The 25,235-nt window shown below is 49.8% G+C and overlaps 2 protein-coding genes across 2 annotated transcripts; one reads left to right on the top strand and one right to left on the bottom strand.

Moving 5' to 3' along the window:
- Positions 1 to 1,613: 1,613 nt before the first annotated feature.
- On the top strand, positions 1,614 to 5,674 carry LOC118472957 (uncharacterized; the record flags this gene model as incomplete). Its single annotated transcript, XM_035961002.1, has 6 exons — positions 1,614 to 2,089; positions 2,192 to 2,788; positions 3,167 to 3,432; positions 3,880 to 4,500; positions 4,635 to 5,400; positions 5,554 to 5,674. Coding segments are annotated over 6 exons (2,847 nt in total), but the record flags the coding sequence as incomplete, so codon positions are not given.
- A 12,698-nt stretch (positions 5,675 to 18,372) lies between these two features.
- On the bottom strand, positions 18,373 to 20,534 carry LOC118472956 (uncharacterized). Its single transcript, XM_035961001.1, has 5 exons — positions 20,284 to 20,534; positions 19,990 to 20,202; positions 19,796 to 19,888; positions 19,568 to 19,693; positions 18,373 to 18,998 (listed from the first exon to the last, which is right to left on the bottom strand). The coding sequence occupies exons 1-5, from the start codon at positions 20,476 to 20,478 to the stop codon at positions 18,609 to 18,611; spliced, it is 1,017 nt and encodes a 338-aa protein (XP_035816894.1). The 5' UTR covers positions 20,479 to 20,534; the 3' UTR covers positions 18,373 to 18,608.
- Positions 20,535 to 25,235: the final 4,701 nt, after the last annotated feature.

Genomic DNA, 25,235 nt, shown 5'->3' with positions numbered 1-25,235 from the left:
GGTTGGTTCTTTGAGAGTGTGGTTGGGCGAATCCTCGATTCAGGCTGCCGGTTAAAGATGGTGGTTGGCTTCGAGTTTTATTTGTCAGGTTGCACTAGTTATCGCTGCTTGCAGCAAGTTATCTTGGCTTCTTTGAAGCTAGTTATCTGAAGATTGATCCTACGTCGTGAAGATCGGGCATCGTGACGCATCATCTGGTATCAAAGCCTCAGTTGCCACGGTAGGATTCTTTACCCTTAGCTACATATATTTTGTGTTCGTCCTATCCACCAAAAAGCCATAAAATATTTTTTCATAGCCCTTTGTTTCAATCTGTTATTCCAGTGAGTTTTGTTAAGTTTCAGTCCTTAGAGTCTTTGTTTAGTTGCTGGTCACTCTATCCTTTGTGTTCCCTTTGAGCCTCTTATATATATCTGAAAATATCCACAAAAAGAAAAATATGAAAACTCTCATCATTTCCTTCGCGTTAACTTTGATCCTATTTAAGTTATAGCTGCTGGTTGAGTTCTATGTTAAGTATTATAAAGTGTGCAATATTATATCAGATCTCTGTGTTTAGTTCTATAAAAAAAAGAGTATCAAAAAAAAGAGAAGAAAGAAAAGTACCAAAGAAAAGTGTTGAACAAGATTGTGAAAGAAAAGTAGAACAATCAGTTTGTTTATGTGCACAAGTGCTGAAAATTTTATCAAGTTGTTCAACCAGTTTGCTATTGTCATTTGGTGCAAAATTTTGGTTGGATCTGATTGCAACACTTGCATTCCAATCATACTCCTTGTCTGCATCAAATCTGAAATTTCTTACGCGTGTGTTTGATCTATTTACATCACTCGTATCTTGTGGTCAGCACTAGGCAGGGAACTTCTAGTCGGATGGTTATCTAACTTAACAACAACTAGAATTCAGATTGTATCCCTTGTTTATTAATCCCCACCAAGCTCCACATATAAGCCATCGTAATCGGTACTCTGGTCTTGTATTCGCTTAACCACCACTTTCTTGTTACCACCACACATTTTCTTGCAACCCGCAGGGAACTCATAAGAGCTTTGGTTGGTAAGAGTGGTGAGGTTGTGAGATTCTATATAGCTTCATATTCCACCTATATTTGTTGCCTTGTTGCCACTAACTTCGCAGGAAGATGGATCCCAACGTTGAGATTGAAGAATGTGTCACCCTGATACAATTCAATGAGCTCAAACAAAGCATAGAAGCCAAGCAAGATCTGTTGGCACAAGATCTTCAGACACTTATGGCTGAAATCAGAGGTCGTCGTCGACTCCCCGACGGTGTAAAAAACCATGATGAAGATGGGGAAGAAGATGAAGGAAATTATTCTAGAAGAGCAAGTGAACATGGGAGGAGAAATCAAGGTGCTGCATATGGTAGAGGAAGAGGCCGGAATCGAAGAAATAATGACAATGAAGAATCTGAATTTGGGGATGATCAGTCTCAACATCGCTATGGTCGTCGTCATCATAGAGGCGTCAACCAAGAAGAGAGATTTGGGAAACTTAAGTTTACCATGCCAAAATTTGATGGTAGATCTGATCCTGAAGATTATTTCACATGGGAATTGAAAATGGAGAAAATCTTCCGCCTACATAATTATTCAGAGGAGAAGAAACTTGCAATGGCATCTCTTGAGTTTGAAGGATATGCTCTGATTTGGTGGGAGCAACTTCTTCGTGATCGTGAAGAAGATGGAGAGGACCCTATTATTACTTGGCAAGAGATGAAGCGAGAAATGAGAATTCGTTTTGTGCCGAAGCATTATCGGCGTGATCTTTTTGATAAATTGCAGAATTTGAGGCAAGGAAGTTTCTTTGTTGAGGATTATTATAAGGAGATGGAGAAGGCCATGATTAGAGCCAATGTGTATCAAGACGAAGAGCAAACCATTGCACGTTTCATGGCTGGGTTACACCGCAACATTCAGCGTATTGTTGAGTTTCAGCCGTACCAAAGTCTTATTGATTTGGTACATCAAGCCACCAAAGCTGAACTCCAGCTGCAACAAGATGCTAAGAGCAGCAAGCCCTTGTCATATGGTGCACGAACCATGATTGGAGGAAGCAAATCGATCTCAAGGTTTACTGTTGCATCCTCAGCAACAAAAGATTCAACTGGAGGCTTGCGATCCAATATTCAAGGCAATTCTAGTGGAAAGAACGGTGCTGCTCCAAACACGAGTTATAAACCAGCAGCCTCCACTTCAACGTCAGTGGGTTCAACAGCCAAGAGTAGTGGTATTCAGTGCTTCAAGTGTGGAGGTCATGGTCATGTCATAAAGGAGTGTCCAAATAATCGTGTGATCCTTGTGACTGATGATGGAGAATATACATCAGCTAGTGAAGAGGAAGCTGAAGCAGGAAATGAAGATGACATTGATAAATCTGAAGAACATACGGGATGTGAATTTGAGCATGGTACTACTCTTGTGGTTACACAAATCTTGAGTGTTCAAATGAAAGAAGCTGAAATTGGACAGCGACATAATCTTTTTCAAACACGAGCAAAAGTGCAAGACAAAGTAGTAAAGGTGATCATTGATGGAGGGAGCTGTCATAATCTTGCAAGTCGTGAGATGGTTGAAAAGCTTGGTTTGAAGTTGCAGCGACACCCTCATCCATATCATGTCCAATGGCTGAATGAATCGGGAGATATCAAGATTGGTTATAAAGTGAAAGTTCCGTTCAAGATTGGAGAGTATGTTGACATAGTGGAGTGTGATGTTGCACCCATGTCTGTGTTTCACATGCTGCTAGGAAGACCTTGGCAATATGACCGATATTCTCAACATTGTGGAAGAACAAATCAATACACTCTAGATCTGAAAGGGAGAAAGTTTGTACTCAAGCCTATGACCCCTCAACAAATCATGGCTGAACACTTACAAAAGAAAACTGAAATTAGTACAGCAAGTAGAGGAGGAGAAGAGCAAAAGAAATTGAGTGCGATCCACAATTCGGTGAGTGAGTGCTACAAGCCAAATTCCAAAGATAAAAAGAAGGAAGAGGGAGAACACCTAGTTATGCTAGCCACAAAATCCGAGCTGAGAGAAGTGAGGAACAACCCATATCAAGTGCTCTTTGTACTTGTGAACAAAGATGTTTTGATTTCTCCTAACGACATAACATCTCTTCCTAGTGTTGTGGCTGATCTTTTGCAGGACTATGAAGACGTATTTCCACAAGAAACACCGGCTGGACTACCTCCAATTCGAGGGATTGAGCATCAAATCGATCTTATTCCAGGGGCTGCACTTCCTAACCGTCCACCATATCGAACCAATCCCGAAGAAACTAAGGAAATACAAAGGCAAGTACAAGAACTTCTTGATAAAGGTTTTGTTCGTGAAAGCTTAAGCCCTTGTGCTATTCCTGTGATTTTAGTACCTAAGAAAGATGGATCTTGGAGGATGTGTGTTGATTGTAGAGCTATAAATAATATTACCGTTCGCTATCGCCATCCTATTCCACGACTAGATGATATGCTTGATGAATTAAGTGGTTCCACAATTTTTACTAAAATTGATTTGAGAAGTGGATACCATCAAATAAGAATGAAAACTGGAGATGAATGGAAGACTGCATTTAAAACAAAATTTGGGTTGTATGAATGGTTAGTAATGCCCTTTGGGTTGACTAATGCTCCTAGTACTTTTATGAGATTAATGAACCATGTCTTAAGAACTTTCATTGGAAAATTTGTTGTTGTCTACTTCGATGATATTCTAATTTATAGCAAGTCTTTTGATGAACATGTGAAACACATTCGACAAGTTTTAGATGAGCTTAGAAAGGAGAAATTATTTGCTAATCTTGAGAAGTGCAGTTTTTGCACAGACCATGTTGTGTTTCTTGGCTTTGTTGTTTCAGCAAAAGGAATAGAGGTGGATGAATCCAAGGTGAAAGCCATCAAGGATTGGCCAGCTCCAACGAATGTAAGTCAAGTAAGAAGTTTTCATGGTCTTGCTGGTTTTTATAGAAGATTTGTGCGAGATTTCAGTACCATCGCTTCTCCTTTAAATGAATTGACAAAGAAAGGTGTTGAATTTAAATGGGGAAACTCACAAGAAGATGCTTTTCAAGAATTGAAGAAACGTTTGACTGAAGCACCTGTACTTATTCTTCCTGATTTCACTAAAACTTTTGAAGTAGAATGTGATGCTAGTGGGATTGGGATAGGAGGAGTTTTAATGCAACAAGGAAAACCTATAGCATATTTTAGTGAAAAATTGGGAGGTGCTCAATTAAATTATTCTGTGTATGACAAAGAATTGTATGCTTTGGTCCGAGCGCTTGAAACATGGCAGCACTACTTATGGCCAAAAGAGTTTGTTATTCATTCCGATCATGAAGCTTTGAAGTATTTGAAAGGGCAAGCCAAACTGAACCGTCGCCATGCCAAATGGGTTGAGTTTATCGAAACATTTCCATACATTGTGAAATATAAGAAAGGTAAGGACAATGTGGTCGCTGATGCCTTGTCTCGAAGGAATGTGTTGTTGAATCAACTAGAGGTAAAAGTTTTGGGTCTTGAAATTTTGAAAGAAATGTATAATGATGATCCTGAATTTTCAGAACCATACAATCATTGTAAAGATGGAAAAGGTTGGGAAAATATCATATACATGATGGATTTTTGTTTAGAGCTAACAAACTTTGTGTACCAAATTCTTCGGTTAGATTGCTTTTATTGCAGGAGTCACATGGAGGCGGTCTAACAGGTCATTTTGGACAAAGGAAGACTTATGAAATGCTCAGTGATCATTTCTATTGGCCCAAGATGAGGAGAGACGTCATCAGCTTTGTGGAGCGTTGTGTCACCTGTCACAAAGCTAAGTCAAAATTGAACCCTCATGGTTTATATACTCCTTTACCCGCTCCTAAAATTCCTTGGGAAGACATAAGCATGGATTTTGTTTTAGGACTGCCGATGACTCGAAAAAAGAGAGATTCTATTTTTGTTGTGGTTGATAGATTTTCAAAAATGGCTCATTTTATTCCATGCAACAAGAGCGACGATGCTTCACATGTTGCTAATTTGTTTTTCAGAGAAATCGTGAGACTACATGGAGTGCCCAAGACCATCGTATCTGACCGTGATGTGAAGTTTGTGAGCTATTTTTGGAAAACATTGTGGGCAAAGCTTGGGACTAAACTTTTGTTCTCCACCACATGCCACCCCCAAACTGATGGCCAAATTGAAGTGGTGAATCGTACATTGTCAATGCTGCTGCGAACAATGGTAAAGAAGAACTTGAAGGATTGGGAGGAATGTTTGCCACACGTGGAGTTTGCTTATAATAGGGCAGTACATTCTACAACTAATTTATGCCCCTTCGAAATTGTATATGGGTTTAAACCTATTGCTCCCATAGATTTGTTGCCCCTTCCATTGCAGGAAAGAACCAATATGGAAGCTTCCAAGCGTGCTGCATATATAAAAAAGATACATGAGAAGACCAAGGAAGCAATTGAGCTCAAAGCAGTGCGCAAGGCTGCAAGTATGAACAAGCATAGGAAGAAAGTGTTATTTGAGCCAGGGGACTTGGTTTGGATTCACTTGCGCAAGGAGCGTTTTCCTGATCAGCGCAAATCCAAATTGATGCCACGAGGGGATGGTCCATTTCGTGTTCTTGTCAAGATCAATGATAATGCATACAAGATAGATCTTCCACTAAGCTATGGCGTGAGCAACACGTTCAATGTTGCTGACCTCTTACCATAAACAAGCGAAGACATTTCAGAGTCGAGGACGACTCCTTTTCAAGGGGAGGAGGATGATATGACCACGCCATTAAGCAACATGTTACAACCCCCAAGTCATACTACATCAACTCAAGTACAACCAACATCATCACCAACCCAAGTCTTTGATGGACCAATTACATGTAGCCGAGCTAAGAAGCTACAGCAAGAGGTGCACGCGCTACTTTATGAATTTCATTTAAACACTAATGAGAATTTTATGCTACCTAAGTCGTGTATGTTGATATTACTTAGGTTCACCAAAGAGGAAGGACAAAACATATCAAGGGCGAATCAGCAAGAAGAGCTATATCCGAGTCAGTCCAGCGCAACAGAACCGTCCAAAAGAAACAGTCATATCTTTTGATTCCGAAAAGTTATGAAGGCCCATAAGTACTTTTTGTAAAGCTCTTGAAGTCTAGTTTCCAATGCTTCTAAAGCCGACTTAACCACATCTACCAGAAAGGCAGCCGACCTACTTTAGTGCCGACTGGTCAGAAGGTCAACAGTCAGCTTGATGACCAAGTTTTCGTATTAAACTGCATCATTCTACGAAGTTTAATTAAGCATGCTATATATGGTGAGAAAGCTTATCAAGTTAGCTTTCCAATGCAACCAGTCCCACGTCATTTGAAGATTCCTAGAAGAAGTTATTGCCAAAATACTGAAGACTGCGCAGAAGTCAAACAGCCACACGGAAATCAACTCTGCAGATCTCCCGAAGAGGCTCCTTCACATTAGCTCGTGAAAATACTTTTGTTTTGTGTTTATACCTCGCTAAGGCTGGTTGTTACTAGTATAAATACCCCCCTATGTCTATGATGTAAGGCAGCTTATGATAATCTAAAACAGAACCCCTTTGTTCAGCTGTGTGCTAACAAATATTGAGAGTGATCTCTACCCCTTTGCTCTTGTGAATTCCTTCGCGGGATTGCAGAAGCGGCGGCTTCATCCGCTCCCAATTGGTGCTCCTACTCCCTTCGAGGTCTCCTCGATTGATTGTAGGCTGTGTTGGTTGGTTCTTTGAGAGTGTGGTTGGGCGAATCCTCGATTCAGGCTGCCGGTTAAAGACGGTGGTTGGCTTCGAGTTTTATTTGTCAGGTTGCACTAGTTATCGCTGCTTGCAGCAAGTTATCTTGGCTTCTTTGAAGCTAGTTATCTGAAGATTGATCCTACGTCGTGAAGATCGGGCATCGTGACGCATCACCTATAACACAAGGCAAGCCCCGGTGCATTTGCCACCTCCTTGCTATTTTAAAATCTTTCTCACTTGCTTGATGCATTAGGTGATAGGAGTTGTGTGCTAAACAAATTGCTGCATTTCCTTCCTTGAGAGTTTGATTACCATTCCTTGATCCCCTATTTTATAAAAAGGTTTTTCTTCTGCTTAGCCTTGCTCTAGAAAAACAAAATGTTTTGTTTTTGACAAAAGATGATGCTTCAAGAGGGTGGGATGTTTTCAAAATAAAACTTGATGGTGGATCCATCATGGCCGTGATGGGTTCAACATCGGAAAAGATGTACCTCTGCCAGGTACCAAACTTTGGGTTGAAAATAATAAAGCTAAGACCGGACGGTTGACTTGCACGAGAAAGGAGTCTCGGTGTAGTGTCTCCGTCTTAGTCGATTAAGGACCTTGTCGATGTAGGCTTGATGATCGAGGACCTTTTAACTGGTCACATGCCTCATCATGGGTAAGCTTTGCCTCGGGTAGACTAATACCAGAATAAGATAAAACGCAATGGGAGTGGAGAGATGGCGAGAGTAGCATGTACCCTCCGTGGCAAGAGGCTGGACAGTGGTGTATCTGTGCTCTCGGTTGACATGAACCTGATCTGGTCTTAAAAACCCCAGTGGCGAGTTGACATATGCAAGGGTTAAGTGCTACATATGTCGTGTGATTGGAGATCCTCAGCTGAGTACTAATCGATTCGAATCGCTGTTACTTCTCGGATATGAAGACTTGGTCACTGCCCTACACGTATCATTCTAGTGAACAAGAAGGGTTGATAAGAAAATGGCTAGCATAGGCCAAGTGCTTGAACTAGGGTAGAAAGAACTCTAGATTCAGGTAATGACTTAACTTGTTAATAAAACTGGACTTTTAAGGATCCATTATTAGTAAGCATTTTTGCAAACAGAGTCTTGATTCTTGATAAGCCATACCTTGATTCCCAAAAGCCAGCATATCCTTGAGAGTCTTTTATTTTGACGGGTAAGACATGCGAAAGTACACTCCGTACTCAGGGTTTTCGAACCCATGTTGTTGTAGGTGAGGAAGCAGCAAATTTTTGTTGCTTTTGTTCCAAGGTGGTGCCTAAGGAAGAAAACCAGGACTGAAGCCTCGGGAGGAAATGTCCTCCTTTAAAAACTTTTTACTGTTAATCGGGAGGGGTTTTGCCTCCCAGGGTTGTAATAATATTGCTCTAGGACTCTTATATTTTACTGGTCTGTAATAATACTACTCTTTCTATACTTTAATATAAAATAAGTTGTTTTAATTGCTTCCGCCTACTCGTACCTCCGATGTGTTGTTAATATCTGCGTGACGGGTGAAACGCTCTTGGGCAAGGTAAAGAATTCAGATACCGAACTTGTCAAGTGATCAGGTGCACCTGCAGGGTTGTCCGAAGTCCGATGGACAAGGACAACTATATGTGGGCCTAATGACTTGGGAGGTTCTGTCACAATAAGTTTAGCCTTCGGGCTCATTGGCCTCTTCACAGCTGCTGCAGGCAACATAATATCCTTCATCGCTAGAGTAGTTGTAGCAGTGTTGTCGGGGACCATAATTAGGGGTACCCTCAAGACGCCTAATTCTCAGCTGGTAACCCCCATCAGCATAAAGCTGCAGAGGCCTAATGGGTGCGATTAAGTCAGGGATCAGTCCATACGAGCGACTCGATCACGCCTCGCCCGAGCCTAGCTTCGGACAAGGGCAGCCGACCCCGAGGGATTTCCGTCTCGTCCGAGGCCCCCCTCCAACGGCGGACACATCTCCGGCTCGCCCGAGGCCTTGCCTTCGCTAAGAAGCAACCCTGACTAAATCGCCGCGCCGACCGACCGAGTCGCAGGAGCATTTAACGCAAAGGTGGCCTGACACCTTTATCCTGACGCACGCCCCCCCGGCAGAGCCGAAGTGACCGCCGTCACTTCGCCGCTCCACTGACCGGTCTGACAGAAGGACAGCGCCGCCTGCGCCACTCCGACTGCAGTGCCACTTGACAGAGTAAGACTGACAGGCGGTCAGGCCCTGCCAAAGGCACCATAGGAAACTCCGCTCCGCCCGACCCAGGGCTCGGACTCGGGCTAAGCCCCGGAAGACGGCGAACTCCGCTCCGCCCGACCCAGGGCTCGGACTCGGGCTAAGCCCCGGAAGACGGCGAACTCCGCTCCGCCCGACCCAGGGCTCGGACTCGGGCTAGGCCCCGGAAGACGGCGAACTCCGCTCCGCCTGACCCAGGGCTCGGACTCGGGCTAGGCCCCGGAAGACGGCGAACTCCGCTCCGCCCGACCCAGGGCTCGGACTCGGGCTATGCCCCGGAAGACGGCGAACTCCGCTCCGCCCGACCCAGGGCTCGGACTCGGGCTAGGCCCCGGAAGACGACGAACTCCGCTTCGCCCGACCCTAGGGCTCGGACTCCGCCCTGGCCTCTGCCGAACGACCTCCGCCTCGCCCGACCCAGGGGCTCGGGCTCGGCCTCGGCCATGGAAGACAGACTCGACCTCGGCTTCGGAGGAGCCTCCACGTCGCCCGACCTAGGGCGCAGGCCAGCCACGTCAACAGGAAGCGCCATCATCACCCTACCCCGAGCCGACTCGGGCCGCAGAGAACAAGACCGGTGTCCCATCTGGCTAGCTCCGCCAGATAGGCAATGATGGCGCCCCGCAAGCCCTGTGACGACGGCGACTCTCAGCTCTCTTACGGAAGCAGGAGGACGTCAGCAAGGACTCAGCCGCTCCGACAGCTGTCCCTCCGCCAGGCTCCGTTGCTCCTCCGACAGCCACGACATCACACCAGCTGGGTGCCAAGATCTCTCTGGCTGCCACATTGGCATGTACTTAGGGCGCTAGCTCTCCCCCGCTAGACACGTAGCACTCTGCTACACCCCCATTGTACACCTGGATCCTCTCCTTACGCCTATAAAAGGAAGGACCAGGGCCCTCTTAGAGAGGGTTGGCCGCGCGGGGACGAGGACGAGACAGGCGCTCTCTTGGGGCCGCTCGCTTCCCTCACCCGCGTGGACGCTTGTAACCCCCTACTGCAAGCGCACCCGACCTGGGCGCGGGACGAACACGAAGGCCGCGGGATTTCCACCTCTCTCACGCCCGTCTCCGGCCACCTCGCTTTCCCCCCTTCGCGCTCGCCCACGTGCTCGACCCATCTGGGCTGGGGCACGCGGCACACTCACTCGTCGGCTTAGGGACCCCCCGGTCTCGAAACGCCGACAGTTGGCGCGCCAGGTAGGGGCCTGTTGTGTGTTGACGAACAGCTTCCCGTCAAGCTCCAGATGGGCAGTCTCCAGCAACCTCTCCGGCCCGGGACGGTGCTCCGTTTCGGGAGTCTTGAGTTCATGTCCTTCGACGGCAGCTACGACATGATACTCCTTCCACCGCCGCGCGACAACGACAATGGCGACCGACAACCCGCCCGACGGCGGCGGAATCGACGACATCTTCCCCGCGTGGTGGAGGAACAACATTCGAGCTCGCCCCGTCCTCTCCCCCGCCAACGGAGGAGGAGGTGGGGCAACCAAGGCCAAGCGGGAGGCCACGCTTCGTCGGCTGTCGAGCGAATCGACGTACCCAGCGCCTCAATGGGGGGGCGCATCGGGCGTCGATCTCGCGTTTGAGACGAAGGCAAGCGCCGTCCCCCCGCGACACGCCAATCCCGAGCAAGTGGACGACGCCGGCGCGCTCGCGGAGAGCTTGCAGGACGTCGCCCTCGTACATGAGACGACAGTGCAATCAGTCCCCGACGTGACTATGTCGCTCCTCGTCGACCAAAAGGTACTGACTGATTCCCATCCTGCGTCATTTCGACTCAGCCTCAACCCGCCTAGCGACCTCGCGTTGGCGGGCGCTCTCATTGAGGCGAGTGCAACCCCTCTGGGGTTTCGTATGCGGTCGCCTTGGGACCGGTTGACGGACGTCTCGACCTACGGGCCCTCTGGGTCCGAGGAAGATGACGATCCCAGCATCTGTTGGGATTTCTCTGGATTTGGCAACCCCAGTGCCATGCGGGACTTTATGACCGCATGTGACCACTGCCTCTCCGACTGTTCCGATGGTAGCCGCAGCCTCGACGACAAGGACTGCGGCCCAAGCCGCGAATGTTTCCACGTCGAGCTAGGGGATCCCTCCGAAGGCAACCATCTCGGCATGCCGGAGGACGGTGATCTCCCTAGGCCGGTGCCTCGCGCTGACATCCCGTGGGAGCTAGCTGTGGTCCCCGTTCCGGCGGGGGGTCACGACCCACAGCTCGAGCAAGTCCGCGGGGCGCAGGCCAGGCTCGACGAGGGAGCAGGAGCGCTTGAGCCGATCCGCCGGGACGTCGGGCAGGTATGGGCGGGCCAACCCCCGGCCGGAGAAGTACGTCACCTGCCCCAGGGTTTCCAACACCGCATCGCCAACGACGTCAGGGTCAGGCCGCCACTCGCATCCAGTGGGGTCGGTCAGAACCTGGCAGCCGCAGCGATGCTCCTCCGCGCGATGCCGGAGCCATCGACCACCGAGGGTCGGCGAATCCAGGGAGAGCTCAAGAATCTCCTGGAAGGCGCTGCGGTCCGACGGGCCGAGAGCTCTGCCTCCCGAAGGCAGGGATACCCCTCGGAACCTCATGCCGCGACTTCCCGATTCATGCGGGAAGCCTCGATCTACACCGGGCGCACGCGCAACACCGCGCCTGCGGCCCCGGGCCACCTCGGCAACGAGCACCTTCGTCGCGACCGTCGGGCCCACCTCGACAAAAGGGTGCGCCGAGGCTACCACCCCAGGCGTGGGGGACGCTACGACAGCGGGGAGGATCGGAGTCCCTCGCCCGAACCACCCGGTCCGCAGGCCTTCAGTCGGGCCATCCGACGGGCACCGTTCCCGACCTGGTTCCGACCCCCGACTACTATCACAAAGTACTCGGGGGAAACGAGACCGGAACTGTGGCTCGCAGACTACCGCCTGGCCTGCCAACTGGGTGGAACGGACGACGACAACCTCATTATCCGCAACCTCCCCCTGTTCCTCTCCGACACCGCTCACGCCTGGTTGGAGCATCTGCCTCCGGGGCAGATCTCCAGCTGGGATGACTTGGTCCAAGCCTTCACCGGCAATTTTCAGGGCACGTACGTGCGCCCCGGGAATTCCTGGGACCTCCGAAGCTGCCGGCAACAGCCGGGAGAGTCTCTCTGGGACTACATCCGGCGATTCTCGAAGCAGCGCACCGAGCTGCCCAACATCACCGACTCGGATGTCATCGGCGCGTTCCTTGCCGGCACCACCTGCCGCGACCTGGTGAGTAAGTTGGGTCGCAAGACCCCCACCAGGGCGAGCGAGCTGATGGACATCGCCACCAAGTTCGCCTCTGGCCAGGAGGCGGTCGAGGCTATCTTCCGAAAGGATAAGCAGCCCTAGGGCCGCCCATCGGAAGATGCTCCCAAGGCGTCAACTCCGCGCGGCGCCAAGAAGAAAGGCAGGAAGAAGTCGCAAGCGAAACGCGACGCCGCCGACGCGGACCTTGTCGCCGCCGCCGAGTACAAGAACCCTCGGAAGCCCCCCGGAAGGGCCAACCTCTTCGACAAGATGCTCAAGGAGTCGTGCCCCTATCATTAGGGGCCCGTCAAGCACACCCTCGAGGAGTGCATCATGCTTCGGCGCCACTTCCACAGGGCCGGGCCACCCGCAGAGGGTGGCAGGGCCCGCGACGACGACATGAAGGAAGATCACCGAGCAGGAGAGTTCCCCGAGGTCCGTGACTGCTTCATGATCTACGGTGGGCATGCGGCGAACGCCTCGGCTCGGCATCGCAAGCAAGAGCGCCGGGAGGTCTGCTCGGTGAAGGTGGCGGCGCCAGTCTACCTAGATTGGTCCGACAAGCCCATCACCTTCGACCAAGCTGACCACCCCGACCACGTGCCGAGCCCGGGGAAATACCCGCTCGTCGTCGACCCCATCGTCGGCGACGTCAGGCTCACCAAGGTCCTGATGGACGGGGGCAGCTGCCTCAACATCATCTACGCCGACACCCTCAGGCTCCTGCGCGTCGATCTATCCTCCGTCCGAGCAGGCGCTGCGCCCTTCCACGGGATCATTCCCGGGAAGCGCGTCCAGCCCCTCGGACGACTCGACCTTCCCGTCTGCTTCGGAACGCCCTCCAACTTCCGAAGGGAGACTTTGACGTTCGAGGTGGTCGGGTTCCGAGGAACCTACCACGCGGTATTGGGGAGGCCATGCTACGCGAAGTTCATGGCCGTCCCCAACTACACCTACCTGAAGCTCAAGATGTCGGGCCCCAACGGGGTCATTACCATCGGCCCCACGTACAAACACGCGTTCGAATGCGACGTGGAGTGCGTGGAGTACGCCGAGGCCCTCGCCGAGTCCGAGGCCCTCATCGCCGACCTGGAAAGCCTCTCCAAAGAGGTGCCAGACGTGAAGCGTCATGCCGGCAACTTCGAGCCAGCGGAGACGGTTAAGGTCGTCCCTCTCGACCCTAGTGGCGACACCTCCAAGCAGATCCGGATCGGTTCCAGGCTCGACCCCAAATAGGAAGCAGTGCTCGTCGACTTTCTCCGTGCAAACGCCGACGTCTTTGCGTGGAGTCCCTCGGGCATGCCTGGCATACCGAGGGATGTCGCCGAGCACTCGCTGGATATTCGGGCCGGAGCCCGACCTGTCAGGCAGCCTCTGCGCCGATTCGACAAGGGGAAGCGCAGAGTGATAGGCGAGGAGATCCACAAGCTAAAAGAAGCGAAAAGCGTCAAACTCAGCCCTGAAAGGTGGGCCCTCGGGGCGTCCCAGGGCATGGTCTTGGAGTTCATTATCTCCAAACGGGGCATCAAAGCCAACCAGGAAAAAACTCCGACCATCGCACAGCACCCCGAGCCCTTGCTGGGGGTACCCGGGGGCTGCACACACCCCTGGAAAGGCCGCTTGTCATCGCCGACGTTCTGGAGCCCGGAACGTACAAGCTGGCCGGCGGTCAAGGCGAGGTCTATGGCAACGCTTGGAACGTCCGACAGCTACGTCGCTTCTACCCTTAAGACGTTTTCAAGTTGTTCGTATACCTCGCTCATACACAAGTCTCAGTCGTCAAGGAAGGGTCGGCCTCGCCTCGGCAGAGCCCGACCCTCCCTCGGGGGCTAAAAAAGGGGGAACCCCTCTGCGTCAAGATTGGGTGTACTTCTCCGCATCCAAAATTTTCGATCAAAAAGGGCTTTTGCGTTCTCCCGGCTATGTCAGAAGCAGGGTCCCGAGGAGCGAACATGGGTACATGTAACTGGCGAGGCCGACTGAGCCGAGGAACTCCTATGCCTCCGGGTTAGGGACACCTCACTCATCACCTGCCACGAAAAATGGCCCAACTCGGGAAGCCGCCCTTATTATTGACAAGCTAGGCCGGACATGCAAATTGAAAGAAAGGAGAGTACGACTTCATGCAAGAAAAACAAAGTGTTCAGGCCTCAGCGGCCGCGGTAAGACACACATCCAACAGAAACTGTTCCAACAAGAGTTAGGCGCCACCTTGGGAAGGAGCCGCGCCTTCAGTTCCGTCCCCGCCGTCGGTAAGATCCATCTCGGCTTCCGGCGATGGCGCAGGGGGAAGGATCTCCGCCTCAAAGGTGGTCGCCAGTGCCGCGCTCGGACCCGCGGCGACCGCGTCGAGCCGCTGAACTTCTGCCAGGGCAGCTTCGTCTTCGTCAGGAAGACAATACCCCTCACTAACCCGCTCCAGGTCCACAACGTAGTGGGAAGCGAGCACGGCGAAGGCCCGCCTGACGCCGTGGTGTAGCGCCTCGCGGACTCTGCCGCGTGCGTGATCACCCAAGGCTTGAAGGCGGCTTTGAGGGGAGCTTCCTGAGGGGACGTCGCCGGAGCCAAGGATCCGATAAACGTCCGAGACGGCCTCGGACATGGCCGCGAGGTCAGCCTCCCTCTGCTCGGTAGCTCCGGCAAGCGCCTCGGTGAGCGCCTTGGCGGACTCGTCAAGGGCGGACTCGAGCTCTGCGAACAACCAGAAGAAAGACCTCAAGCACAAGGAGAGGAAACAGACAAGAACAAGAACCAGGGACGGCCAAGGCGTACCTCCGGCTCGGGCACGCTGCTCCGAGGCCGCGACCTGGGCTGCGGCTAGGTCGGCCGCGAGGGTCTCAGCCCGGCTTTCGGCCTCGGCAGCCCGGCCCCGAGATTGGTCCCGCTCCTCGACGACCTGGACGAACTCCGACCGCTGCCGTTGCGCCTCTGCGCGCGCCGCTGCCGCCTCGGCTCTCAGATCAGCGCAGAGCAACTGGAGGTCCGCTACCTTGGCATCCTGCTGAGAAAGGCGCGCAGTAGCCCCGGCGAGCGAGGTCCTCAGGGATCGCAGCGAGCCCCAGACATCGACCTCGCGGCGGATGAACGACGACTTGGCGGCGCTCCGATCCGTCAGATCCTGGGGGAAGGAAACAGGGCGTCACGAAGAACGCCTCGCTCACAGAAAGGAAAAGGTATGCCTGAAACCGTTACCTGGAGGATTTTGGGGACGTCCCTGCAGAAAACCTCCAGCGACGACCGGAGCGACCCCACCGTTGCTTCAACACACTCGCGGAGCTCATCCCAGGACTGGTCCTCCTGTTCATCGTCGAGAACGAAGACAGGGTCCGAGGCCTCGCGGGTCCGAAACCGGAGCAACTGGCGCCGGGCCCCGGGGCTCCGCCGCACAGCGATGAGGCTGCCGCCCGGCTGGACGGATCGCGCCTCCACACCCACCTCTTCCGAGGCACTGGGCGCCGACGCATCAGCCATCTCGACGCCGCAGCAACCGGACGCTCTCCGATTGGGACGGCGGCGACTTCGGTAGCGGCAGGCGCCAGCATGGCCGGCACGACAGGCGGGCTCGGGACCACGTCGGTGTCAGCCGCCTCCCCTATCACGATGGCCGCCTCGGCAGAAGAGCCAGCCTCGGGAACCTGCTCCCCAGCGACAGGTGACGCCCGAGCCCCCTGCGGTGAAACGCCCTGCGAAAGGGTCGGCTGAACGACGAGGCCCGGGGCGGCGCTGGCCGCACAGACCGGCGCCGTCTTAAGGGCCTTCCGGGGTGCCAGGTCGGTCTGGCCATGGCTTCGCTTGCTGAGGAAAAAAGGAAAATCACGACCGAGACATATGAATGGAAAGCCAAGACGAAGACATTCCGAGATACTTACCCACTCCGGGCCATGATCCACCGCGCCTGGGGGGAGGTTTCTTGGATCCCGGCTCCCGGAACAGCCGCCGAGGTCCGCTTCGCCGGCAACTTCGGCGCCACCTTTGCTTTGGACACCCGGGGAGCAGATTGCCCGGGCACTGTCACGATGACTTGAGGGTCACCCCCATGCGCTGCCGGTGCGAGCGGCGGCCCCTGGGGAGCAGACGCCCTGACCTGGCCCTCCGAAGCCACCTCAGCTCCTCCGGCCGAGGGGTCAGGTGACCTCTCGGGTTGCCCCTGTGCCTCGGGCTGGGACCCCGATGCCCCAACTCCGGGGACTGACGGTGTCGGCCCGCTCGGGGGCTGGCTCGACGGCTCCTGGCCACACCCCAAGCCGGGGCTGAGACCGAGACGGGCGGCCATGTCGTCCTCCTCCTCATCATCATCGTCATCGTCGTCGTCGGGCGTCTCCGGCGACGGCTCCCTCGGGAGTCCCTCCCTCTCCTGCTGGCGACGACGCTTCTCCAAGGCGTCCCGAGCCCGCCTCCGCTCGCGGGCCCGGGCCTTCTCCGCGTCCTTCTTCTTCTTCTTCTCCTCCGCGGCAACCCGCCGCGCTGCTCGGTCCACCGCGTCCTCCGGGACCCGTGGCCGGGAGGGCTTGTGCCACCCCACCTCCTGAAGAAAGGGGGGAAAGAAGCCCGATCGTAAGAACCAGGAGCAACCCAATGTATGAAGGAGGAAGGAGCGAACACTCACCAGAGTTACGCACCCCTGGTCGGGGCGCATCCGAAGCTGGGAGAAGGCGTGGGAGTCCGGCTTCCCCATCGCAGCCGACACCCGCCATTGGAGGGCATCGAAGGGAAGAGGATCAGGGGACATCCGTGAGCCCTCCCAGTCAGCCTCCGGGGTCATCTCCCAGAGCAGCAGCCGTCGCTCCGCCAAGGGAAGCACCCTCCGACGGTGGATGGCGGCAACCACTCCCGCAGCGGTGAGTCCCCCCTCCCGCAACGCCTCCAGGGCCTGGAGAAGGGGTTCGAGGTTTTTCTGTCTCTCGTGCGGGGTCCCATGACGCCAGGCGTCGGTGGCGGCGGTGACTACTCGCTGGGAGAACGGCGGGAGCAACTCACCGTCATTCCGGAGGTAGAACCACCGGCGCTGCCACCCCTTGTTCGAGGACGCGAGGATGGCAGGAATGTACTGCGACGCCCGCGACTGCCTCAGCAAGAGGGTGCAGCCGCCGGCCCGCACCGCTGCGCGGACCTTCCTCTCCCCCGTCGGCGAGGCAAAAAGCTCGGCGAAAAAGAGATGAGTCCACAAATCCCAATGGGGGGCGATCCCCAAATACCCTTCGCACACCGCTACGAAGATAGCGGCCTGCGAGATGGAGTTGGGGGTGAGGTTGTGCAACTCCACCCCATAGTGGAACAGGATTGCCCACATAAAGCGGTCCGTCGGCACACCGAATCCCCGCTCGTGGAAGGAGACGAAGCTCACGACGTACCCCGGCGGTGGGGATGGAGCGACTCCACCCACGAGAGGAATCCATTCTGGTCGCTGCTCATCGGTGAGAGGGCGGAGCAAACCCTCGCCGACCAGACCTAAAGGAAGAGGCAGGAAGCGGAGCGAAGAACCGTCACCAAACCCTCTCCCGGGTATATAAAGACCAGGGCGAGACACTAGTAGAGATCTTATCATCGATGACGTTCGTATTGCGTCACTGCATGTGTATATATCGTCACAGAGTAAGGTTTGTGATGAATTTGTGACGAGTTCGATTTGGTCATAGGGGTCGCGTCACATTTGTTGTGTTGTGACGGACTACTCAGTTTCGTCATCGATGTGTATACATTCTGTGACGAAAGGCGCGTTGTCATGGAAGTGAATGCATGCTATGACGATCAGTTGTGGTCATAGAGGAAGACACTTTTCCGTCATAATTCGTCGTCTGCCCGAGCAAACTGACGGCGTTGTTAACGCCGTTTGGTTGCTGTGACGGTACGGTATCGTCACAGATAGAGCCGTGGTTTGGTCATTACCAGCCGTTTGGAAGGTGCTGATGCGTATGACGTCAGCGCTGACGTGGCTAGTGACGTGGCAGCTGACGTCAGCGCTGACGTAACGCTGACGTGGCTAGTACAGTGGCAGCTGACGTGGCATATGGTTTATTATATGCCACCAGTTTGGTCACAGATGTGCAGAGAATATTTTTATTGGAAATTGCAAAATATACTAGAACAGAGGAATGAGCACACAATTCCATATTCCATAGATGAATACAACTAGTATTCCAGTGCGCATACAAACTAAGTGGACAACACTAAACTCAGTTCATAGCATCACCACATGAGTTCACATTTCAGTTGAGTTTGCACAAACATAACAGCATATAATCAAAAGTTGACACCCACGAGCAACTAGAGTTTTTGGGTACCCTCATGTCAAAGAACAGGCCAAAAACAGCAGCTCTGACTAGCAGCCCTCATGTCGAAGAAGAGTTACCATGCAAGGACAAGAGCTTCTTGATGAGCACATTGGTCTCCTCCATCTCCTTGCTGTTCTTCTCTGTTATCTTCTTGTACTCCTCCAACTCCCTTTGTGTCCTCGCCTGCTGTTCCTCAGCTTCTTCACATTTCTTCCTGAGCTGGTCGAGTTCACCTTGAACAGCAGCCGTCGCTTCAGCTGCAAGTTGTTCCCGAAGCTCACTATGATTTGATGATGAAGCCTTGGAGGTTGCCGATGTTTTGATGCCGACGCTTTTCAGGAATTGGTGTGAGCTGCTCTGGGACAGCACCTTCGACACAAGGTGCACACTGGATGCTGGCATCTCACCTTCAGCAACAGGTTCAGCCCTCAAAGCCTCCATATGAGACTGAAATATCATGGACAGAAACAGTTACATGTTATTGCTAATGAGCAACAGGAAGATGCTGACAATAATGTGAAAACAGTGACTTTCATTGCTAGTGCACGGGTCCTACAAGGCATTAACAAAGACTATGAAAAATAGACTGACAGACTCTAAAAGCTATACATTTGTTGGCAAATTATAGCAGATTATAGCAGTTACAAATTATAGCAGATTTGCTTAAAAGCTATACATTTGATGGCAAATTAAAAGCTATTCATTTGAAATACTCTATAAATAGACTATGAAAAATAATGTGAAAACAGTTACAAATTATGGCAGATTTGCTTAACAAAGACTCTAAAACCTATACATTTCTAGTGCACGGGTCCTACAAAAAATAGACTATGATATTTACTTTCATTTCAGAAATTTGATGGCAGACAAAATAGACTATGATCTGAACTCCCCTGGGATGGGTCAAGCGATCTCACTCATCGATCTCACTCCCCTTCGTTCCATCGACCCACAGCCAGCCTCCCTCATATGATCTCATAAAAATTACACTAAATAAAGAAAACAAATGAACTTACAAGTGCTTCTCTTGCCGGTTCACTCAGGCCACGTTTGGAGCTGGTATGACAGGTCTTGAAGGCGTCCACCGCATCTAGTTCTTCAGTCTGGTCTAAGCTGGGTTCTTCTCGGTTTCTCTTCTGCTTCTGTTTCGTGGATAAACAATCACAGCGAAGTTTGCTCAGATCAAATGCAATAGAAGTTGAGTGCACAGGTGCAGGTAGTAGTACAAGGTAATAGTTACTTACATATGCATGTAAGTGTGCCACATAGCAGCGAGAACCCGTAGCCTGATGAAACTTGACTTGACTGCGGTTCTGCTTGTTCTTTGCACTTATTTCCTACAAGAGAATGAACATGTCAGATTAGATCATAGGTTCAATATGCGAAGATCCTTTGCAAACGTATAGTGAAAGAACAATATATGACAAGATACCCATACCATGTTCTTTGGATCAGACCACTTTGCAACTAATGCCCTCCACTGTTCATCAGTCATGTAAGATACAGGAGAAGTTGTGCTAATCTCATTTGCAGGTACACCATTGAAGTATTTCTGCTTGAGCCGATAACGCTGGTTTTTTACCGCAGAGCGTAGCATATCGGTGCAAGCTTCCTTTGTTGCCTTGTCCTCAGTGTTAACGGACAAGCGCCCCTATGCATATGACAATTCCATAGTTAGTCAATTCAGGTTAAGCAGTATACAAGTGAACCATAGAATCAGTAATGCACTTACATTTAGCTGTGACACAAAGCTGTTGTAGTATTTCTGGTCGTCCTTGTAATCTTTCCAACGAGTTAGGATAGGCATGGTTTCCCGAATAATGATGCCAGCCTCTGATGCAAACTTGGCAGCTTGAACAGGTTCATGTGGCCTTTTTTTGCCTTCCTCAACAGCTATGGGCAGTCTCCTTTGCATAACTTTAGTCATCCTGTCCAGTTGTTTTCCCTTGGTTGCTGCCCTGGGTCTCCTTGGTGCTCGCTGTGTAGGAGCTACAAAATATAATTCGCTTTTATTGAATAATGAAATTGTTTTGTTTAATGCAAATCAGCAAAAGAGATGCCTTATTTGACTGAAAAAATAGAACTTGCCTTCAGTTTCTTCATCTCTAGCTACATTGGCTTGAGCATCACCTGTACTGTCATGAGCAGCAGATGCCATGGCTTCCTCTTCAGCTCTGCTGAAATGATCAGCAAGTCCAGGTGTAGTACGGCTGTTGCCTTCAGCATCACCTGTACTGTCATGAGCAGCAGATGCCATGGCTTCCTCTGCAGCTCTGCTGAAATGATCAGCAAGTCCAGGTGTAGTAGGGCTGTTTGGTATGTGATCATTTCCATCTGTTGGTTCCTGTACATTGTGGCCATCTGTCTCTGTAGAGTGAAACCTTTTTGAAGATTGCTCCTCTGGTTGTGCACCTGCCCTCACTCTCTTGCTGAACCTAATGCCTGGAGCCATGTTGGGGTCTATCTTCTTCTTTGAAGCAAGGGTTGTGTTTCTACCTCTTCTAGGATACTGTCCACAAAAAAAAAGTCATGTGCATTTAAAAGCAAGACCATATATTAATTAAGAGGTATGAAATAAAGAATATGAATCTAAAGGCATGAGCATATATTAAACACCAGATAAAAAACATTGAAATGCAATGCAACTATTTGGCATCCACTACTTTGAAGATAGAAGGAGCACCTTCATTGCCAGGGGTTTTGGCTGCTCATAATATTCACTGTCATCATCAGTATCTCCTTGATCATCATCGTCAAGGAGATAGAAAGAGACATATGAATCCGAATCTGAACTATTATTTATCTTGTTTGCTGCATGTTTCCCCTTTGTTGATGCAGATGGTGAGACAGAATTATTTAGAACAGAAGTATATTTGTTCAGACCCAAATCTTGCATCTTCTTTATATTCTCCTCCACTTGTTTATCCCGTCTTCTCTCATAAGCAGTTCGCTCATGTTGAACTACTTGCAAGATAGATAAGAACAAGCATACTGTGTGTATTAGATAATGTAAAGGATTTTACTAAAAGCTAAGAGGTACTACTATTTGCAGGGAAGGATTTGACTAAAAGCAAATAGATAAGATGTGTAGATTCAGTCATTATGAAGCTTGGTTATGATTGTGCAAGTTCATAATTGTGGTTGCACTGTAACTGTAGTGTTTCCCCTGTTTGGTTGTGGAAATCTTTATGCAGGCTTAAACAATGTTCAAAGTACTAGCTAGTACATTGATTAGGCGATGTAGATTTACACAAGCTGATGAACAAAAAAAGTGAAGATATTATCATCTCTTTCTACCAGCAAGGTTCAAGAAAGCACTAAGCGCTGAGCGAGCGGTATGGTGGTGAAAATGCTTAAGCGTGATTAATCGTGCTTAATCATTTTTGTTAAAAAAAGAAAACAATACATGATATTGGGCCACCCTGCAGCAGCCCTTAACCCCCACCTCCTCTCTTCATGAGTCTGCAGCCCACTAGGCCCACCTGCCAGGAGGCTCAACGCAAAACCCCTCTCCCGTGATGACCTCTCCTCCGTGCCGTACGCTCTCCGGCTCCCTCTCCCGAAGCCTCTCCTCCCTCGTGCGATCTTCACCTCTACCGTGAAGCCGCTCCGCCTCTCTCTCACCAATCTGCTGCCTGCAGCCATTGTTCCTCCTCTTCCTCTCCCTCCTCTACTCCCTTAAACATGCCGAATGGGCACGATTAAGCAAGGCCAGCGCTTAATTGCCCGCTTAGTAGGTAAGCGATGCGTTGACCCTCTGCGCAGCGCTTAACCGCGCCTAATCGCACGCCTAATCGCGCTTTCTTGAACCTTGTCTACCAGTACTAGAAACATAAGTTCTCTACTAAAACATGGATGTGACTGCATATAACACAATGTAAGGAACCAAACACAACTGTATGAGTGCACAATGATTACATAAATCAATATACAATATCTCTGATAACAACGAATGAATAATTAAACTAAATCTAGCGATGCTTAGGGTTTAGGGGTTGGACCTTTCTGACTTCTGTGCCTCCTTTTGTTCACCATCAAGGTCGTCTGCGATGACCCAAATCCAGCGATGTTAGGGTTTAGGGGTTAGCGAGAGCAATGTGGATGGGGCGTGTTAGGTGGAAGGGGCGAGAGAAATGGGGATGGCAATGAGATAGAGCGGGATGCGGCGAGTGAAGTCGGCGCCGACGCAGCTCATCGACGCGATTAGAGGTAAGGGGGCGGCTGTGAGGTACCTGGTCGAGGGGGCAGGTCGTCGACGGCGGATGTGTCCCAGCGGCGGCGGTGAGGTTCCTGGTCGAGGGGGCAGGTCGTCGACAGCCGTCGTGTCCCGGCGGCGGCGATTAGGTTTGGAGAAGTGGGGGAGAAAGAAGAGTGGGGGAGAAATAAGAGGAGCGCGGGAGATAGAGGATGAGAGCGGAGTATGTTTTAGTGACGACGGCGAAAATGTTTTTGGCGCCCAATGTGTTTGGCAATGCGGAGTCTAATGCGTTTAAGTATACTAGCGCTGGGTATATGTCGAAAACACGTGCATAGCCCAATGGTTTGACTTGCTAACTATAAGGCCGAGCTCCAAGGTTCAAGCGCCTGCAAGGAGACTTTTTTTGTGTTTTGCATACCATTTTATATTAATTCTTTGTTTTTTATTTATCTCTATGTTTTTTTTTTGCAATTATCTATTCATGGACACATTAGTTGGGTTTATGATCATGTTATAATATTTTGAAATATTTTTGCAATAGTGGTACTATACATCTCTCACTTGCAATAGCATCTCTCACTTATTAATTAGCCTTATATGAGAGATGTATGCATTTCTTAGGATGTGTGTCACCACTTTGTCCGAATGAGTTGAAACTATTTTGTGAACATTGTACACCAAAATGAATGGTCCATGCAAGTTTTTAGAGTTTTCTAGCTAGGCTATGGTATTGTAACAAATATCTTTACGAAATACAACAAATAATTACAGTAATTAGTAAACTAGGTCTGAACAATGCATAACTGCACACAACATCATATGTTGGTTCAATAATCATGCCATTAAAGTTTAAAATGGTTTGGAGAAAGTGGTAGTATTGATCCATCACAAGCATGAACATCTCTCACTTAGTAATTAGCCTTGTATGAGAGATGTATGCCTTTCTTAGGATGTGTGTCACCACTTTGTCCGAATGAGTTGAAACTATTTTGTGAACATTGTACACCAAAATGAATGGTCCATGCAAGTTTTTAGAGTTTTCTAGCTAGGCTATGGTATTGTAACAAATATCTTTACGAAATACAACAAATAATTACAGTAATTAGTAAACTAGGTCTGAAAAATGCATAACTGCACACAACATCATAGGTTGGTTAAATAAACATGCCATTAAAGTTTAAAATGATTTGGAGAAAGTGGTAGTATAGATCCATCACAAGCATGAACATGTCTCACTTAGTAATTAGCCTTATATGAGGGCTGTATGCATTTTTGTAGGATGTATGTCACCACTTTGTAAGAACGAATTGCATGTTTTTGTCAACATTGTACACCAAAATGAAGTGTACATGCAAGTTTATAGATTTTTCTAGCTACCTAAGGTTTTTTAGCACTTATTCTTTAGTAAAATAACAAATACTTACATTAATAGTTAAACTAGTTCTAAAAATTGCACCGGCACAAAACATCATGGTACACCTCCATTAACACCCCAAAAAAAGGTTGAAATGATTTGGAGAAACGGGTGCTATACATGTAAATAAATAAAAGAAAAATTCGAAAATGATTGAAAAATGTAAACAAAACAAAAAAAAACCTACCTATCCCAAAGCTCGAACACAAGACGCCTGGGTTCACAGCAGCAAGTAGTTACCATTGGACTAGTCACGTTTGTTCGTTAGTAACAGAGCGCAGTTATATTTAAGCATAAACTGTTCTCTGTCCAGGATGTAACCGAGCGCCCAGTTCAGAGTCTGCATTTTCAGATTGTTCAGTTCAGAGTTAACTCTGCTGCCCAGTTCAGATTGGTGCCCAGTTCAGAGTTCAAAGTTCAAGCAATCTGAGAACTCTGCCCAGTTCAAAGTTCAAGCAATCTGCCCAGTTCAGTTCAAGCAATCTGAGAATTTTCAGATGTTCAGTTCAGTTCAAGCAATCAGATTCTCAGATCAAAGTTCAGTTCAAGCAATCTGCCCAGTTCAGTTCAAGCAATCTGAGAACTCTGCCCAGTTCAAAGTTCAAAGCAATCAGATTCTAAACTGCCCAGTTCAAAGTTTATATTTCTAAACTGCCCAGATGGTCATTTCATTTTCAGAGATCAGTTCAGACTTCTGCATTTTCAGATTAAAACCCAGCTTAAATTTTGACAATAAATTAAAACTTGCTTAGATCACATGAACTGAAAATTGATTCCCATAAACCCAGCTTAGATCACATGAACTGAAAATTTTCAGATGTTCAGTTCTAAAAATACAGAAAATACAGAATACACATTCAGTTCACCACAAGTTCAGTTCACCCCAAACTCAGTATTTCAGACACACATTCAGTTCTGAAAATACAGAAAATACATTGTATCATCTATCCGTACTAATCTGAACTGAACACTTCATAAATCAACTATCAATACTAGAAATCCTCATCTTCATCTTCTATGGACATGTCATCATTGTTGTCATCGCCACCATCATTAAAATATTGAAACATTG

Source organism: Zea mays, chromosome 7 (genome assembly GCF_902167145.1).
Source record: "Zea mays cultivar B73 chromosome 7, Zm-B73-REFERENCE-NAM-5.0, whole genome shotgun sequence".
Taxonomy (NCBI): Eukaryota; Viridiplantae; Streptophyta; class Magnoliopsida; order Poales; family Poaceae; genus Zea; species Zea mays.
The sequence above is the reverse complement of the archived record's forward strand: the minus strand, read 5'-3'. Positions and strand labels throughout refer to the sequence as shown.